A 21,109-nucleotide genomic window follows, 5' to 3' on the forward strand; every position below is an offset into this window, starting at 1 on the left:
ATTCATTCATGATTCAAGGGGTGGCAGTGATTTATTCTTTGAAACATTTGAGTGTGACAGAAAAGCAAAAACAGAATAAAATCTGTAAGGGGACAAACAAATCATTTATATAAATATATATATATATATATATATATATATATATATATATATATATATATATATATATATATTTATTTATTTTTTTAATTTGTCAGATACTTCTCAGTGAAAACTTTTTGCTGTGGTGTCATTCTTCTGAGTCACACTTTGAGCAACAGCAACCAGAGCAAATGAGCTCAACGTTGCAGCTTTCCCAGGCCAAATAACTGCATGTGATGCCAGACACTCTATTTGAGTGACCATTTGTCTGTTTGGATGCCAGAGACTATTTAAAAATACTGTAGGTATCATCAGGCAGAGGGGTCTGTGCAGGAAGATAAGAAACCAAAGAAGAAATAAGCTGCAGAACAATCAGAATCAATCCTCATTTCTTGAATTAGTCTGCTCTTCTTGCTCAATGAAATGACCTTCATCAGTGCAAATTCAATTTGAGTCACAAAGATTTCATTTTCTTTCTGATTGACATTGCTGCTGCAGAAAATGAGGCTCAGTGGGATGGCAAATCCATCAAGAAGGTGTGTGTGCGTGCGTGTGTGTGTGTGTTAAAATGCTTGTGAGGATGATTTTATCCATCTTCTTGTCTGTCATTGACTATTTAGTCAATGTAAGCACCTGTTGTTTCCATTTTCTGCCTTCTTTTCTTTTTCTCAGCTGTTTCTTAGCTGTGAATTTTAGCTTCTAGTCTTCCTTCAAGGTCAGCAGACTGAAATAAAGAACAAAAGCCAGAGCATTTCTAATTAATTCTAAATTGTGAGCAGCAATATTAATGGCCCATTGACTTGGATTTTTCCTCCATCTAAAGAAACTGATACACCAGAAGGGTTTTAGACCAGCAGACCTTTAATTAAACCAGTGAAAATTGGTCCAAATGTAGCCAGAAACCAAGCATCAGTTTAACTTCCTGTTCCCATCTTCATGGCAGTTTCAGTCAGTTTTAAGATATTCAGGTGTTTCTTCCTTTTTAAAATTTGTTTTTGTTTTATTTCATTTCTTTACAATTTTAAATTTTTATGACCTTTTATTCGCTGTTTTTAATCACAGAGGACAACACTGCATTTTGTTATGTTCCAGGTTTTATAAAGTCGATGTGGGTTCTGCAAAGCCTGTATATTTTTAACTGATCTCCCAGATTGCGTTGCTTTATATTTTACTGATACTATAGGTGGTTTGTTATACCGTGTGTTTCTGAAAGTGACAATTAAGTAATTCTATGTCTTATTTTTTTCCAGCAACTGTTCAAATTTAGAGATATTTAGAATTTTGGATTTTCATTAGGTATAATCAATTAAAATAAAATATAAATATTTCAAACATATCACTGTTTGTAATCAATCTGTACCACATATCTGTCTCACTTCTTGATCACAGTAGTGAGATAATATAACTTAGTGACATTCCAATTTATTTAGATGTGCCTGTAGGCGTTTTTTTTGTTGTTGTTTTTGTTTTGTTTTAAAGAATATAAACACAATTCTCAGATATGTCATATAAACCCACAGTTATCATGGTTATATATATACTTATATATATATATATATATATATATATATATATATATATATATATATATATATTTTCTGATGTAATGATTCATTCACCCAACAAGACAAGCACCAATGTAACTTTTTTTTTTTTTTAAATGGGATGCATTATTATTATTATTATTATTATTATTATTATTATTATTATTATTATTATTATTATTATTATTATTATTATTATTGTTGTTGTTGTTGTTATTATTATTATTATTGTAGAGTAAATGTTTCATAAACTGTTTATAAAATATATGCATTCGTACTTGGGGAAGTACTTGAACTTCACCAAGTACTGCAGTGTCTAAACAGAATCCCATGAACTGCACTTCAATTTCCCTTATTTTCCCTTAAGTTGGTCTTTTACCAGAGTATATAACTGCCCAGGAAATGTCAGCTGAACCTTATTAAATAAGTAATGTTTATCTAAAAATATTTTAGAAACAATGTCCTTGTGAATATTTTAGCTTGAGGAAATATTGCTCGTCTTCTTTTTGTATAATCTTTGACCACTAGTTTCCATACAGTTTTACACAATGCCGTCACTTAGCAACACACGATCAGCGCTGAGAGTGGTGACAGGAGGTCGACTCATTACCATTTTAGATGAAGGGAAATACAGTTACGGGCATTTTGTGTGGTTTTGAGAAGTGGTTTGTTATTTTCTAACAGATGGAAATTATGTTATCAGGTGTTTATGTAGTCAACTGTTATATTTACATAAATGTGCTAAAACATTTTTTTACAAAGTTTACACTTGATGAAGTTGTTTTTGTGAAAAGTGGTACAAAAAGAAGTAACAACTATGTTCACTGTGTATGTAAAATACACCGTGAACTTAATTAAATCATGTTTTGTATGGTTCATGGTAATGTTCACCTATATGTGTGAACTATATTACATATAGGGCAATGCACATGCAAACATGTATGTCAAGTTTAAATGCAAAGTTGTGCTTAAATTAACTATAATAAAAAATGTTCTGTACATTGACACTGAAAGATGTGAAATATAATAATTTGGTAGGAAAAACATAATCTGGTTCGGCAGAGGCCTCCATAGTGTGTAAACCATCACAGTTTTAAAGGGGAGGTGTTGAACAAAAATGACTCTTTTGAGCTTTATATCATGCTGTTTTTATTTCACCCCCTTTAAGATTTTACAGTAATAAAATAAAACTTTCAAACTAACCTAAATTGACCTGTCTGCTTTTAGAATAAATGTTAAATTTGTTAGATTTAATATTTATTTTAGTTATAAAATGGGAGCAGTCAAACAAGAACCACCCAGCAACTACGATTCTTCTTTTGTTTTAACATATTTGCTACTGGTCTGAGTTTGAGTGCAACACGGACATCTAGTTTTCTTATATACTGTATTAATTTGGTGTTAAGATATGAGCGTTTTTTTTTTTTCTTTTTCTGGTAACAAACTGCCTCGAAGCATAAATCAGATTTTTACTTTTGTGTTCAATGTCTGAGTACCATTAATGGCAAAAAGAAATAATAAAAATCACTTTTCTCCAAAATTCACCAAAAGTGACGATACTTAAGTATTATAAGATACATAGTATTTCAAAAGAGCAGAGGAAATCTTATGTTTTTTGAACAATAACAATATTTGTTGTTAAGCAGTTGCTAAGAGATGACAGTGTTTTCTGGTAACCAAGGGCCACAATGTAAACATTAGATATTATAATACATAATATATATATATATATAGATATATATAACTCACCAAAGTGACAATTTTTCAAAGTTTACCAACTCTAAATTTGCTGTCTAAGCATATAAGCAGTATTTCAAAAGAACTTATATTTTATAAACAATAATATTACTCATTAATTTGGTGCTAAGAGATGAACTTTTTTTTTTTGGTAACAAACTGCCATAAAGTTTAAATGAGATTTTTACTTTTGTGTTCAATGTCTGTGTACCATTAATGGTAAAAAAACATTTTCACTTTTCTCCAAAATTCACCAACTTGACAAGTCTCAAGTAGAATCAGATGAGTAGTATTTTAAAAGAGCAGAGGAAATCTTATGTTTTTTGAAGAATAACAATATTTGTTGTTAAGCTGTTGCTAAGAGATGACAGCGTTTTCTGGTAACCAAGGGCCACAATGTAAACATTAGATATTTTAGTTTTTCAAAGTTTACCAACTCTACATTTGTTGTCTAGGCATATAAGCAGTATTTAAAAATAACTTATGTTTTATAAACAATAGTATTACTTATTAATTTGGTGGTAAGAGAGGAGCGTTTTTTTTCTGGTAACAAACTGCCATAAAGTTTAAATCATATTTTTACTTTTGTGTTCAATGTCTGTGTACCATTAATGGTAAAAAAAAAACATTTTCACTTTTCTCCAAAATTCACCAACTTGACTATTTTTAAGTAGAATAAGATGAGTAGTGTTTTAAAAGAGCAGAGGAAATCTTATGTTTTTTGAACAATAACAATATTTGTTGTTAAGCAGTTGCTAGGAGATGACAGCATTTTCTGGTACCCAAGGGCCACAATGTAAACATTAGAAATTTTAGTTTTTCAAAGTTTACCAATAAGTTTGTTGTCTAAGCATATAAGCAGTATTTCAAAATAACTTATGTTTTATAAACAATAATATTACTCATTAATTTGGTGCTAAGAGATGAGCGTTTTTTTCTGGTAACAAACTGCCATGAAGTTTAAATAATATTTTTACTTTTGTGTTCAATGTTTGTGTACCATTAATGGTAAAAAAACATTTCACTTTTCTCCAAAATTCACCAACTTCACAATTCTTAAGTAGAATCAGATGAGTAGTATTTTAAAAGAGCAGAGGAAATCTTATGTTTTTTGAAGAATAACAATATTTGTTGTTAAGCTGTTGCTAAGAGATGACAGCGTTTTCTGGTAACCAAGGGTCAAAATGTAAACATTAGATATTTTAGTTTTTCAAAGTTTACCAACTCTAAATTTGTTGTCTAAGCATATAAGCAGTATTTCAAAAGAACTTATATTTTATAAACAATAATATTACTCATTAATTTGGTGCTAAGAGATGAACGTTTTTTTTTTTGGGTAACAAACTGCCATAAAGTTTAAATGAGATTTTTACTTTTGTGTTCAATGTCTGTGTACCATTAATGGTAAAAAAGCATTTTCACTTTTCTCCAAAATTCACCAACTTGACAAGTCTCAAGTAGAATCAGATGAGTAGTATTTTAAAAAAGCAGAGGAAATCTTATGTTATTTGAAGAATAACAATATTTGTTGTTAAGCTGTTGCTAAGAAATGACAGCATTTTCTGGTGACCAAGGGCCACAATGTAAACATTAGATATTTTAGTTTTTCAAAGATTATCAACTCCAAATTTGTTATAAGCAGTATTTAAAAAGAACTTATTTTTTATAAACAATAGTATTACTTATTAATTTGGTGGTAAGAGATGAGCGTTATTTTTTTTTTTTTTTTTGGTAACAAACTGCCATAAAGTTTAAATGAGATTTTTACTTTTGTGTTCAATGTCTGTGTACCATTAATGGTAAAAAAGCATTTTCACTTTTCTCCAAAATTCACCAATTGACAAGTCTCAAGTAGAATCAGATGAGTAGTATTTTAAAAGAGCAAAGGAAATCTTATGTTATTTGAAGAATAACAATATTTGTTGTTAAGCTGTTGCTAAGAAATGACAGCATTTTCTGGTGACCAAGGGCCACAATGTAAACATTAGATATTTTAGTTTTTCAAAGATTATCAACTCCAAATTTGTTATAAGCAGTATTTAAAAAGAACTTATTTTTTATAAACAATAGTATTACTTATTAATTTGGTGGTAAGAGATGAGCGTTTTTTCTGGTAACAAACTGCCATAAAGTTTAAATCATATTTTTACTTTTGTGTTCAATGTTTGTGTACCATTAATGCTAAAATAACATTTCACTTTTCTCAAAAATTCGCCAACTTGACGAATCTTAAGTAGAATAAGATGAGTAGTGTTTTAAAAGAGCAGAGGAAATCTTATGTTTTTTGAACAATAACAATATTTGTTGTTAAGCTGTTGCTAAGAGATGACAGCGTTTTCTGGTAACCAAAGGCAACAATGTAAACATTAGATATTTTAGTTTTTAAAAGTTTACCAACTCTAAATTTCTTGTGTAAGCATATAAGGAATATTTAAAAAGAACTTATATTTTATAATCAATAATATTACTTATTAATTTGGTGCTAAGAGATGAGCGTTTTTTTCTGGTAACAAACTCCCATGAAGATTAAATAAGATTTTTACTTTTGTGTTCAATGTCTGTGTACCATTAATGGTAAAAAAGCATTTTCACTTTTCTCCAAATTTCACCAACTTCACAATTCTTAAGTAGAATATGATGAGTAGTGTTTTAAAAGAGCAGAGGACATCTTATGTTTTTTGAAGAATAACAATATTTGTTGTTAAGCTGTTGCTAAGAGATGACAGCATTTACTGGTAACCAAGGGCCACAATGTAAACATTAGATATTTTAGTTTTTCAAAGATAATCAACTCCAAATTTGTTGTAAGCAGTATTTAAAAAGAACTCATATTTTATACACAATAATATTACTTATTAATTTGGTGGTAAGAGATGAGCGTTTTTTTCTTGTAACAATCTGCCATGAAGTTTAAATCATATTTTTACTTTTGTGTTCAAATAATGGTAAAAAAACATTTTCACTTTTCTCCAAAATTCACCAACTTGACAAGTCTCAAGTAGAATCAGATGAGTAGTATTTTAAAAGAGCAGAGGAAATCTTATGTTCTATGAACAATAACAATATTTGTTGTTAAGCATTTGCTAAGAAATGACAGCATTTTCTGGTAACTAAGGGCCACAATGTAAACATTAAATATTTTAGTTTTTCAAAGTTTACCAACTCTACATTTGTTGTCTAGGCATATAAGCAGTATTTCAAAAGAACTTATGTTTTATAAGCAATAATATAACTTACAGTATTTGCTTTTGTTTCATCATCATTATTATCAGTACTAAGTTGGGTGTTTTTACTCATTATTTCTGTTTTGCCACATTTGTTTTTGTGTCCTTGGTTCCTCACCACTCTTTCTGTCTTTCCCGTTTGTTCTGCCAGAACAGAACACTTAAAATAACCCAAAGCAACTTACTGTTTATTCAAACAAGCTAGCATTCCTATGTTGAATAGAAAGTTGTTTTTTTTTTTATGCAAGAATAGTAAAATGCTGTTTCTGTAGTGTGTTAAAATGTCACTAAAGTATATTTTAAATTAAAATTCTTATATTTTAGGAATTAAAATGCCCCCAAATTTCCTTTACTTCATCCTAGATTTGGTTGGGAAATAAAAATGCACTTTTTTCAGTAAGTATAGTTTAAACATAAGGACTGTATTTAACTTACTGAGGTTTGAAGTAGAATAAATGTAGGTTATTAACTGAATAATTAAATCTTTTTTTCTTTTTTTAAAAATCTGCACTAGAAGTCTCAAATTTAGCATAGTGAAATTTGTAGGAATTCTTAATTATGATCAACATTAGCATGATTAATAATCCCCATTATAGTACCAAATATTGGGTACTAATTTTATGAATGCAATATTATGTAATGTGTTTCTCTTTTTATTAAGAGAAGTAACACGTTACCCCTGTTACTTATTTTACTAAAAGAAGTTACATATTATTTTAGTGCACATGAAGGAAAAACAAGATGAATTTTAATGAGGCAACATAAATATCAAAGTTGAAACATGCTTTTCAGACTCAAAGTTTCAGTTGAGTGAGATTTTCACATTTTTATTAAGACTTGTTAATTTCCTGAAGCTTATATACCGTAGGGATTTTCTATTTATTAACAGCTAAATATGTTCATGTTAGTCATCATGTTGCACACAGTTAAAATATACTGCCTTGTGAAAAGTAATCTCCTCGAAAGAAACTGCAAAACTCTTGGGAGGTGAAGTGTGTTTGTGTTTTTTTTTCCCTCCGGTGAGCAAGAGCTAACGATCTCCACCCCACAAATCAGTGCCCACACAGTGTCTCTGCAATGCCTCTGCTAGGCTCACACACTCCACTGAACACGACCACACGGTTCACACACAACGCACCACTCCTCCTTGTTTGATGAAGGGTCTGTAACATGTATACAGATGTTTTGTTCAAAACACAGGGAGGGAGGACAGGACGGATAAATTGAAAAATAAACAGCGTTTTGGAAATAACCTCAGACATGTAGGCGAGACCGATGTAATAGATTGTGGTCTTGGTACAGGCAGATCTCATCAGTCTTCAGCTTCTGTCTCATTCTACAATGAGCAGACTCATCTCTGCAGAAAATTAGCTCTCCTGAATGGCATCACTGGTCAAATGTGAAGATGTTTAGAACATTCCGTACCTGGGAAAAAAAAAAGAGACTGTTCTCACTGTGTACATCTGAAGAACATTGTTTGACTAAATTTAATTGGGTGTTACGGAGTCACACCTAATGGTCGTAGTTTCTGAATAAGAGCAGCACTTCTTTTCAAAGTTCTAATAAGCAGTTAGCAAACCCTAATAAATAGTTTTTAATTACATTTAATATTCAATAAAGGAACCTCAATTTCTACTTAAAACATTGCTCTACATAATACCTTCTATTTAAATGTGCATAGTTTTAGGATTTTCTGAATATTCTGGGATGCTAAGAGTGTTTTCCTTTCCATTTGCCTCATATCGTGTATGTATATATGGTGTATCCATATATACACATGTATATTAGGAAGCTGAAATCTGCCAATACTTGAGATGCCCTCTGAAAATGCTGTAAACTAATATAATAGTTCAAACACTGAATATAACTCCAAATGCATTAATATGATCAGTGGAAACTGTGAGCACTACTGCAGAAGCTAACACAGTTTTCCTCATCTCTGCTCTCGAAGTTCTAACCAATTAGCGTCAAGGAAAATGAATGGTGCATCTAGGTATTTCAGCTTCCCAAGCTGTGTTTAGGATGCACCTCAATTTAAACAACACTTTAGATTTCACAGATAGACCCTAAAATCAGAAATCCATGCTCTTACTTCACTTCTACTCATGGCAAAATGAACCACTACTTTTTCTGTCAGAGAGAGGAATGTCTCTACTGATCAAACCAGTGACATAATCTCTATCTCCATTATACAAGTAACGAAAACTATGGAATTGCTTAAAAAATCTCTCCATTTTAGGGTAAAAGTAGAAAATAAGGAAAGACCTCATAGATAGTTTTTTTTCTTCTGCTCCATTTTGTAATAGAAAAGATAGCAAGATACAGTGCTCAGACAAGCAGAAAGCTTTTAAAATTTCTTATCAAAGAAACCACAATTTATTTCCAATGACTGCACTTTGGATAGGAGCTGTGCTATTAAGACAACACATTCTGAAGCCCTACATTGGATTAGCTGAGTTTTAAAGAAACATTTTAGAGTACACCATTTATCATATGTCACATAAACTCTATAAATAAGAGGAATAAGAGAGATGCATTAGTCTGACTTGGTGTCCTATGGAAACCTTGAAAGCTCCATCAACAATCAGAAAACATGTCTCACACATCCAGAACATTCTTTTTTTTATTTTCAGAGGCATTTTACTGGTAAGAAACCCCAGGGCAACTTTACTGCTCATTTAAATGTGTCCCAAATCAGCTTTTTTTGCCCAAATACCACCTATGTTAGACTTTTCTTTTTTGCTTTTTTCTCTGAATGGCCCAATTAATTTTTTTTCATACAGAGAAAAGCTGATCTTTCCCACTTTCACATGTGGTACTAATTTATGTGATTGTTTTTAAAGCCTCTGCAGTCTGAACAGTCTTGCCACATTTTATCTAACTTTCATGTCATTGATGTTAGATATGTGTCACAATTATGAAATGTTGAAAGAAGTGAAGCACATCACATCACAGTCCCACCACTCTTGGTTCCGACTACACATCCAACCAGATTTCTCTACTGACGTTCCAGTCAATGCTTCTCAATAGGTCTTTGCTATAGTTGTATTTCCTTTTATTAGCTTCCTTTGACTTATGATCTTGAGACAATAAAGTTAGCTCCCATTACTGAAGCTTTAAAAGCGATCAATAGACGGTGACATCCGTCATTACTTCCATAAGCAGTGTTCTGCTGTGTGACGTCAACGTTCTTCTTCTTCACTTTGGGGACATAAACCATTCACAAGGTTGGGTTTAATTAGTAGCATAAATGCAAGAAAAAAATATTCAGCAAAAAAATTAAAGAAATGGGAATTGAGCATCTAGACCTGTTGTGTGAACGTCGCCTTTGCGTGCCTTTAGGTCTGTGACCTTTGAATTACATTCCCCAGTGTTGGATGAAGTCAATACAGGATTGGTGAATCACTGATAGGAATTTGACAAAATGGCGTTACTGCGCCATTGAAGGGGACTAGGAACATATATCTCAGGGGTGTCAAAGTCAAATGGACGGAGGGCCAAATAAAAAATTTAGCTACAAGCCGAGGGCCGGACTGATCGAATGTTCATTGAAATTTTTTTAAATTACGCATATAGTCTAGTGCAGCGGACCGGCCCAAGCCTACGTAAATTTCCTGCGAAGTGCGTGCGTTGAGGAGGATCGAACGGGGGTGGGGTGCGTGCATCTCGCATTTTTTCAGACGGGGTGCCGGCTTGCTGCGGTCTGCGGGCCGGTTCTAATAATAAATCAAGATCATCCCAGGGGCCGTAGAAAATCTTCTCGCGGGCCGGATGTGGCCCGCGGGCCTTGACTCTGACATATGTGATATATCTTATGGGAAAACATTAAAGCAGGTTTGTTTTTCTTTCTCCACTGATGGCATTTACTCCTATCCCAATTTATTTTAGTATTTCTTTTTTGGCATAGTAACAACAAAATCATCCCTACATTCAATCATCTACTCAGTTTAGAGTAATTATTTATACTTGAATGCAAAAAATGCTGAAAAGTCAAAGGAAAAAGCTATTACCTTCTCTCTTTTTTTGAAGTATTTCTTGTGCTTTTTTTGTATTTGTATTGTTTTATCTGACTGTCAGCTGTCTTCATCTTCCAGATCTCCAGTGATGGCAGGTGGACTGTTTGCTGTGGACAGGAAGTGGTTCTGGGAGCTGGGAGGATACGACACCGGGCTGGAGATCTGGGGAGGAGAACAGTATGAGATTTCCTTCAAGGTAAATAGAAATATAGTTCCAAAGAGCCGCTTCAGCACTGTGGACAAATACTGAATATGTTTTATGTTGAGAAGCAGTGACAGTGTACTCATGCCTGTCACGATTTACATAATTACCTTTTTCCTATTATCTGGGCTGGGAGCATCCGTTCTGTGTAATGGTTTCCTTTCAGCCATCTAAAAATGAATCAATGATAATGGTAAAAAAGTGAAACATGCATCAGTTTTCATGTCATGTTCCACCATTTGTGGGCCCTGAATTAGCTTAAATGGCACCAAGTGTTTATCTCAAGGCACTTAACTTATATCCTTGGACTGACTGAATTTTAATGAATGTCTACAGACATAAACATCAGGAAATTAGTGGTGAAGCCAAAGCTCGCAGCATTACTTTGGAGCTATTTTGGTTGTATGCCAAATTGAAAAGGAAAGCCAATAATTCGAAGGAGGCTTTAAGCTTGATTTGCAACTCTGTGGTGGTTAAAGGTGCCAGTACCACAAATTTGAGGAAAATAGGGGCAGTAGGAAGTGTCCCCTCTCTTTCTCCTAATGAAAGTATGTTTTTGGAATGGCTTCCCATCCAATCTGAAAAGCATTTATAGCATCATTTATGTTTAGCTGTTATTGGTTTAATCCTTTCACACAAGCTTTGCTAACCAGCTCTACGAAACGAATCTCTTTTGTAGAATGTTTAAGCAGTTCATCCACAGCTCATAAAAAACCTTTAAGACTTGTTGAGCAGCACGCAGCGTTCCTTGTTATGATTTCTGCTCTCGACTGGAGTACAAAGCATCGCATGGACGAGCTTCCACATTAATCATGCTCTGAGTTCCATATTAGATTATGTTTTTGTCTGGCGCTTCAGCTTGAATTATTCTGTAACTGCTTGCGACTCGTCTTGGCTGCCTCTGTCAGTGAGCTCCGGACAAACAGACACAACGGCCCGTCACTATAATTCAATTATACTTCGAGCGAGTAAGGACTTTTGTCGTCTCACTCAATTAAGCACAAAGGCCACTGCTGAGAAGGTGGATTTGATTGGACATATGCCGCAGTGTGATGCTGTTGTGGTTGTTCTTTAAACTACATTGTGCATTTATGGAGTAGAAACCTTTTGTCAAAAATGTAATTTGCTGTCAGATGTCTTTGAATTTCTGTTGCTTCTTCATTCTGTCTGCCTCTTTGATGATTTGCTGCTTATTGGAATTGAATGAAATTGACTTAACATGCACAAAACTTACATTACTGCAAATGATTTACTTTTGAATGAAATTTGTGTAATCCACTCAAACACAACCTCAAAGAAACATCACCAAGCTAGGCTTTTTCCTTCTGTTCAATCCACTTTTAAGATGTAAATGAGATTGAGAAGAGAATAGAGATTTTTCTTTTAAAAATAGATAGATTCATTTGTGAGTCTCTACATTTGATATGTTGTCCTAATTAAGGATCCACGTTTCAAGAGAGCATTGCTTTTGCCAAAGAGCAATAATTTTGTGCTGTTGTTATTTTTCCATTAACTTTTGGCTCTCCAGCCTAAACTGCTTGCTCATTTGTGAAATGTAATAAGATTTTATATAGATTTTTAACCCTACTTTATTGGATTAAAGATGCAACACTTGTTTTTTTATTGCAAGTGCAACATAAAAAAGGCGATTTATGCAATACTGATGGGCTTGGACAAGGTTCACAATATGGCATTGTTACAGAATTTCTAAGGATTTAACTTATTAGAAATGATCATATCACCATGTTGGCTTCAGATCTGAGGTGGCTGCAATATGTCCTAATAAAGACCTGCTCCAAAGGTGTGTTTATAATGCACCACATGCACACAATGGCTTTTGATGTTAAAACACCATCACACTAAAGTGGACCCCTGGTGTTCACGGATGTTAGAAACCACAACCATTCTGAGATAGTTAAAAGCCACAAATATTTGAGACCATTTCTACAAATTATTACAGCTGTATGTTTTTGACAGATTAAACACCAAACATGCCTTAATATACATTAATAAACTCAGTGGAAACTTTCTCGGGATGACCAACGAAGCTAATAAACTGTTTCCTTATCTCCATTCTTGGGGTACTGTCACAATCTACGGAAAATCCACGAATCGATCAATCCACAAACACCGAACCCGTGTTGTTCAAAGATATGCTGCCATGGGTGGAAAATGCTCCAGCGGTTTTGGAATTCTGGTAGCATCGTAGCTTTGAGATACTCAAAGTGTTACATTTGTAAATTTGTTGGCAAAAATTGTAAAGGGGAACCTAATAAGTAGTCCCTACAGATTCAGAGACTGAGCTGATTTTGATTTGTGCCAACTAGGACTCTGCTAACAACTTCTGGGCCCAATGAAGATCCTTCACTGGGCCACAGAACTACAAAGGACTTGAAATGAAAAGTTTAGAAAAACAGAGGATGAGAGGCATCCTACATTGAGTTTAAACATTATTACAAGGCTAAGAAACACATGTTGCTATTGCAGTGTATAAACAATACTTTAAGAAGTAAAGCTGGGATGCAATTAAAAACTAAGAAATTCATGGCTTTCTATGTAATAAATCATGAGTTATTAATTTTTTAGCAATTTTTGGTTGAATTTTAATCTTCATGTGAATGAAAGAAGCCCTCAAGACCTTCTATAAAACACAGTTATTAAAGTCACAACATTTTCATTAAAATGTTACATTACATCCTGTAGGAGAAATGTATTATCTTGAACTCCACCAAAAGGTAGAATTGAAGAATAAACAAAAAAACACCTGTATATAGACATTTGTAGTTACTGTAGCATTTTTGTTTTTTTCCCGTCTGATGGTTTTCACATGGTTTGACAGTTTACAGGTTTTTTAAAACTAATTTCATCAGCCAGTCCCTGCTGCTGAAGTTCGGATTTCCCTCAGTGTGCATTTCAAGGCTGCCTCTTTTTCTTCAATTAGTGTTCCATTTCTAGACTCCAATTCTTCTAAGCACAAGTGACTTTTCTTCATAAGCTGTGTGTGCAATGGGAGGGTTCCTTTATAATAACGCCGGAATCACACATTCAGATTCATAGAAATCTCATGCTGCCAACATTCTGCTCCTTCACACCATGCAGTCACCTTCTGGTCCTGCTAATCTATCTTTTTGAATTTGACCCCAGTTAACTTTTTATTTGTTCTGCGGTGCTGTTTAGTCTTTCATCTCTGATCTGTTCACCTTTTCTAATCTGATGCACAAATAAAGCCGAGTCCAAAACAACATTTTCTGATACAGATCTCTGCTGACTCCCCCTCTCGTCGTGTCACTGTAGGTGTGGATGTGTGGCGGTCGGATGGAGGACATCCCCTGCTCCCGTGTTGGACATATCTACAGGAAATATGTCCCATATAAGGTTCCAGGAGGCGTTAGCTTGGCCAGGGTAAGATCCACATCATTTAATGACATGTTGATGTCAACAGATAAACATGGAGCTTTGTTTAGACAATGTGTTTTTAATCTCCGGCTGTGTGTTTACAATTTGTTTATGTCAATATCATAATCCAATATTGGACATAAAGTCCAGCAGTGGAATGTTTGTCTACAAATGTTGTCCTTTGAAAATGTAAAGAAAATGAATGCTATTTTTTTGTGCATTCTGCTTTTGCAGTAACCAAAGCTGCTTTGGTTAAAGAGCACTGATATAAACATATTTTATTATTTTTTAAAATGGATAAAAATGAAAAGTTAAACTCTATAGAGGTTCAAAAGGTGTAGGAGGATGTATGAGTGACTTGGTGCCATTTTAATGGTGAAGGTTTAAAGTTTTAAACTCAGAAACATAAATTCTGCTACCTGTGGATTTTTAGTTAATAATGCTTCACATACATTAAAATGGATTGATTGCAAAAAGTATAAAAATAGTTTTTATGTTGTTAATTGTAGTTTTCAGTTTTACAAATTGAAAACTTTAAGAACTTTTGCAGCTGTTAAAAAAATGCAATCTGTAGTCTTATCACAATTTTTGGTAGAAATGGAAAGAAAAGAGAAAAAAGATAAATCATGCAAGAGGAAATTACCCACCCCGTTTTAATTTATCATGTAATTAATTGAGTTTTTGCTTAATAAGAGAGGCCAGGGCAATTTGTTCATTTCTAATTTATACTAAACATTGAAACATAGTAGGAAATGTTTATTGGGATTGGTTATTTTGTGTCAGCAATGTGCTTCAGCTTTTAGCTCAAAAATGCATAAAAACTTTTCTGTTTATAATCTGTAACCTAATATTTCCTAGTAATTAGCTCACATGACGCTGACCGCAGTGTGTTGAAAAATGTTCATCTGGCCTGAATCAAAGTATTCTTCACTATGCATGACTCATTCAGACACTTTTCTTTGTTGTGCTCTGCTGAATGTGAGACTGAACCTCTTGACCTGTGTTGCTGCTGTGTCTGGATGGAGCAGCCTGAATGCTGATCAAACAGAGCCGACATCTGGAGCTGCAGTGAGGTTTATAAAGTTAATTCGTGCAGCAATTTGTGTAAACGGTGCAAATGCTTTAAATCAAGAGAATTGATTTAAAGCATTTAATTCTTTGTGTTTTTAGCTCAAGTTTTTGCTTGCAAATAACAAATTAAAGGGGACTCAAAAAGGATCCTTGGCTACAGACGGTTGAAGAGAGATTTTCGAAATTTGGCTCAAAAGCAGTGGAAAGTATTTTGTGTGTTTTTAAAAACAAGTCAAGATTCAGAAAACTGTGCCTCAAAAACAGATTTATGGGATAACAACTTCATTAAATTAAAGAACATGATGAAGTCTGGGTGTTTTTAAAGGTCAAGATTTTAAAAGCAGTCACTAACACAATTCTGCAGCAAGTCTAATTATTTATTAATAGTTAAGAAAAACACGTCAACATGCAATTACTTGTGTTAAGCCATTATCAAACACTGCAATATAGATTTATATTCATTCCAGAGACACTTCAGATTTTATCATGCATAAAAAACATTTATGTTGACTTGATGGGTCCTCACAGAGTGGAAACAGAAACTGTTGATAGAAAAACACAATTTCTGTAAGTAAAGTGATGCCATGTGTTCCAGTCCATAGAGGAAAAATGACGTCCAGCCTGGTGTCAGTCCCAAAGCCAAGCTCTGTGATGGTAAGGTTGATATCCACTTCTGTAAGGGCAGCAGCAGAGAAGAGAAGTCCAGCAGATGTTTTAGAGAACAAAACAAGGACACATCTGGCTCATGTGTTTCCCATCCAGACAGTGAAAAACCACATTCGGCATACTTTAGAAACACAGTGGAGAACTGCTGGTTTAGTCTGCCTTCAGTCGCTCAGCGTGTGAGAGTTTATTTAGTATTCATGAAATAAAAACCTATTGATTTTGTGGCGAATAAAAAGCATATTCAAGAACAATGGGACACAACAGCATCTGAAACGCTTGTCGTCTAACAGGCATTGTGAGAAAAAGTAACAGTTATGAACTCTACCAGTCGCACTTAAAATGTTGTTACTGAATAGAAGATAAAACATATTAGGGACGCATAAACAACTTCACGATGTCTTTCAAGTTTTCCTCTTAGGTCATTTTATTAACTAAACAGAAACACTCTTTCTGTTTAGTTTTCGCTTGGCTTGATGTATGTTCTGGTAATTTTGAAGACACATTCAGGTGATAATAGCATTATAAGAGAAAGAAAAAGTGTTAGAGAAAAGCATGTTTTTAGGGAGATACCAACCAGATTTCCTTAATTTTGGGAGATCTTACTTGGCCGACATTTGCATGTGAAGCTGATCTTCTCTTCATCGGCAAAACTCTAAAAATCATGCACACCAAAAATCTTGTTTTGCTCTGCGGTGAGAGAAGTTTGACTGACAGATCCACATACCGGGATTGTCTGCGGGTTTTAGTTGTCACCCCACTGTTGCCAATTCAGCAATTTTCTTGCTACATTTCAGAGAAGAAAATCAGCGTCGACCAGAAACAGAATCAGTAGGACAGGCTTTTCTGATCAGCCGGGAAACTGCAATCAGTGCACCGCTAATATTTGTGTCTTCCCCATCCTGGAGCATCTCTTAATGAAATGTTTGGAGGTGCAGGGTTTTTTTTTTCATCCTATTTCACTATAAAATTTTTTCAGCATTTCTCGGAGAGGAATCATCTTTCTCCTGTAATTCTCTCATAACCTGCTTGCCAGGGAGAAGCAGGAAGTCCCTTCAGCAGGTGCTGTGGCTCTGAATAAAAAGACAACTTCCCTGGCAGTCTGGGTCCTGTGTGGATCAGAGGATCCCAGGACTCTCTGAATGCACTCAGCCTGCCGGGAAAACCAGCCGCTGCACTCAAATTCACCTGAAGAAGCTCGGAGCTTCAGTTTCGCTGCAGGCAATGAGCCGTGCTGCGGGGCTTTGTGTGTGGCTGGAAGCGCTTTCCCAAAACATCTGTACCTCTGAAGGCTGGAGGAGATGCAATTCTTCCTCCCTGGGAGCCACACTGAACTCAGATTATTCTTCCTTTCATCATTCGTAGCTCTAACGTTCCACCGCGTTCTCCCAGACCTGCAAGCACACTTCAGAAGCCGCTTGTCTCAATAAGCCTTTACACCCACAAGGCTTCAAATGGTTGGATTTCTGATTGTGCAAGTGATTTATTCTCACATGTGCATTTACGACACGCTTTAAAAATGTGTCAAACGTGCGACAGCTTTGGTTGTGCAGTTTGTTTAAAACTAATTTTAGGGCTGAAAGAATAATTGATTAATTGAACTAATCGTCAGCAAACTTGGTAATTAATTATGCAGACTCAAACAAAGGTTATTTTCTGAAAGAACAACATATTCAGTAATTAAGGCAAAACTGTACAGAAAATATACATTCAGAAAAATAGAAACCCTTCTTTCCCTGTAATTCTACTCAGGTGGCAGTCTACTTTGATAACGAACTATAGAAAATTTCATTCCTAACTTGGAACTCTTCTGGATTCCAAGTCATGGTTCATTTGGGCTCAAATACTTATTTCACTGAATGACAAATTAGTTTCATCTGTAATTTATCTATATTATGGAGCAGTTGTTGCATATAGATTAAAAACTGAAAATTACCTTTAGCTGTAGTTCTTACTTTATAAAAGTTTCAGAATGAAACCACATTGGAAGAAACAAGCAGGAAGATTTCATTGTATTTATGTAATTTTGATACCTCTGCCTAGAGGTGCCTGGTGTGTTGTGGAGAACTGAGACTAACTGTTAGGGGATTTTACAAGTTTTGTTTCATGCAAAAAAAACTAATGGAAACATAAATGGTACAATAAAAATATAAACATTTGTTTTATTGACCACAAATGATTTCCTTGTTGACCCAACAACAACAATAATCTGACCTATATCAAGATCCCCAGAATAATATTAGACTGTTTTTAATTCCAGAACCTGAAGCGTGTAGCAGAGGTGTGGATGGACGAGTACGCCGAGTACATCTACCAGCGCCGGCCCGAGTACCGCCACCTGTCAGCCGGAGACGTCACGACACAAAAGGAGCTGCGCAACAAACTCAACTGCAAGAACTTCAAGTGGTTCATGAATGAGGTGGCCTGGGATCTGCCCAAACACTACCCGCCGGTGGAGCCCCCTGCTGCCGCGTGGGGAGAGGTACAGCTTATACCACTCATGGATTTGTTGACCAAAGGACGGAGAAATTTACAATGAATTATAAGCTAGTTTGCCTGACTTACCAGAATGATGTATTTCTCATTCCGTACACTTCTAACACCACTAATAATCTGAGTACACTGACTGATTGGGCACTTTGAAGTGTTGCAGATGAAATTCTTGCTTTTCTCGTTACTACCACAGGTCCGTAACGTGGCCAGTGGCCTGTGCATGGAGAGCAAACATTTTGTGTCCGGAAGTCCAATACGACTGGAGAACTGTGTGAAGGGCCGAGTTGATGTTAGCTGGAGTCACGGACAGGTAAGAATTAGCGACATATTTTACTGGTTTAGATTTGGTATGTCTGCGACAGACTGGCGACCTGTCCAGGGTGAACCCTGCCTCTCGCCCAGAACGTAGCTGGAGATAGACAAAGCAACCCTCCCGACCCCTCTAAGGGACAAGGGTGAACAGAAAATGGATGAATGGATTTGGCATGTGTTTGTATGGCTCATTGAATCATTTAAAATTGTTTCCAAACAGTTTTATTTGCAAATCCGACCAGTGTAGTCAGGTTAATCAATGTTTCCTATCATTTTACCTTGTTATCTTTGTCAAGCTGGATGGTAGTGAATGTTACTGCCTGCACAATTCTAGCTATCCTTATCCTGTTAGTGTGGGATTGATCAGTTTGTTGCCTCTTGTTTCTTAACCTTTTCTTTTGGCCATAACGCCTATCTCTCTCTCTCTCTCTCTCTCTCTCTATATATATATATATATATATATATATATATATATATATATATATATATATATATATATATATATATATATATATATATATATATTTGTAAGTTATATTATGTTTATAAATTTGAAATACTGCTTATATGCTTAGACAACAAATTTAGAGTTGGTAAACTTTGAAAAACTAAAATATCTAATGTTTACATTGTGGCCCTTGGTTACCAGAAAACGCTGTCATCTCTTAGCAACAGCTTAACAACAAATATTGTTATTGTTCAAAGAAGAGAAGATTTCCTCTGCTCTTTTAAAACACTACCAATCATATTCTAAAGAATTGTCAAGTCAGTAAATTTTGGACAAAAGTGAAAATGTTTTTTTTGCCATTAGTGGTACACAGACATTGAACACAAAAGTAAAAATCAGATTTATACTTCGAGGCAGTTTGTTACCAGAAAAAAAAAAAAAAAACACTCATCTCTTAACACCAAATTAATAAGTAATATTATTGTTTATAAATTATAAGTTCTTTTGAAATACTGCTTATATGCTTAGACAACAAATTTAGAGTTGGTAAATTTTGCAAAACTAAAATATCTAATGTTTACATTGTGACCCTTGGTTACCAGAAAACGCCATCATCTCTTAGCAACAGCTTAACAACAAATATTGTTATTGTTCAAAAAACACAAGATTTCCTCTGCTCTGTTGAAATACTGCATATCTTATAATACTTAAGAATCGTCATTTTGGTGAATTTTACAGAAAAGTTAGTTTGTTTTTTTTATCATTGATGGTAGATATACTATAAAACAGAAATTGAACATAAAAGTAAAAATCTGATTTATGCTTTGTGACAGTTTATTACAAGAAAAAGAAAAAAAAACGCTCATTTCTTAGCATCAGATTAATAAGTAATATTATTGTTTATAAATTATAAGTTCTTTTGAAATACTGCTTATATGCTTAGACAACAAATTTAGAGTTGGCAAAACTTTGAGAAACTAAAATATCTAATGTTTACATTGTGGCCTTTGGTTACCAGAAAACGCTGTCATCTCTTAGCAACAGCTTAACAACAAATATTGTTATTCTTCAAAAAATTAAGATTTCCTCTGCTCTTTTGAAACACTACGTATCTTATAATACTTAAAAATCGTCACTTTGGTGGATTTTGGAGAAAAGTGAAAATGTTTTTTTTTGCCATTAATGGTACACAGACATTGAGCACAAAAGTAAAAATCTGATTTAAGCTTTTTGACAGTTTATTACAAGAAAAAGAAAAAAACGCTCATTTCTTAGCACCAAATTAATATGCTATTTTATTGTTTATAAAATATAAGTTCTTTTGAAATACTGCTTATATGCTTAGACAACAAATTTAGAGTTGGCAAAACTTTGAGAAACTAAAATATCTAATGTTTACATTGTGGCCCTTGGTTACCAGAAAACGCTGTCATCTCTTAGCAACAGCTTAACAACAAATATTGTTATTGTTCAAAAAACACAAGATTTCCTCTGTTTTTTTGAAACACTACGTATCTTATAATACTTAAGAATCGTCACGTTGGTGAATTTTACAGAAACGTTTGTTTGTTTTTGTTTTTTTTATCATTGATGGTAGATATACTATAAACAGAAATTGAACATAAAAGTACAAACCTGATTTATGCTTTGTGACAGTTTATTACAAGAAAAAGAAAAAAACGGTCATTTCTTAGCACCAAATTAATACACAATTTTATTGTTTATAAAATATAAGTTCTTTTGAAATACTGCTTATATGCTTAGACAACAAATTTAGAGTTGGTAAACTTTGAGAAACTAAAATATCTAATGTTTACATTGTGGCCGTTGGTTACCAGAAAACCATGTCATCTCTTAGCAACAGCTTAACAACAAATATTGTTATTGTTCAAAAACATAAGATTTCCTCTGCTCTTTTGAAA

The 21,109-nt window shown here is 34.1% G+C and overlaps 1 protein-coding gene across 1 annotated transcript in view; it reads left to right on the forward strand.

Moving 5' to 3' along the window:
* LOC122844722 (polypeptide N-acetylgalactosaminyltransferase 10-like) overlaps positions 1-21,109 on the forward strand; it is a 112,852-nt gene that overhangs the window by 80,191 nt on the left and 11,552 nt on the right. The window contains exons 7-10 of the mRNA XM_044140440.1: positions 10,681-10,798; positions 14,099-14,206; positions 18,195-18,416; positions 18,621-18,737. Of these exons, the coding sequence (XP_043996375.1) occupies positions 10,681-10,798; positions 14,099-14,206; positions 18,195-18,416; positions 18,621-18,737 (565 nt within the window). The remainder of the gene's footprint in view (positions 1-10,680; positions 10,799-14,098; positions 14,207-18,194; positions 18,417-18,620; positions 18,738-21,109) is intronic.

This window comes from Gambusia affinis, linkage group LG15 (genome assembly GCF_019740435.1).
Source record: "Gambusia affinis linkage group LG15, SWU_Gaff_1.0, whole genome shotgun sequence".
NCBI classification, from domain to species: domain Eukaryota; kingdom Metazoa; phylum Chordata; class Actinopteri; order Cyprinodontiformes; family Poeciliidae; genus Gambusia; species Gambusia affinis.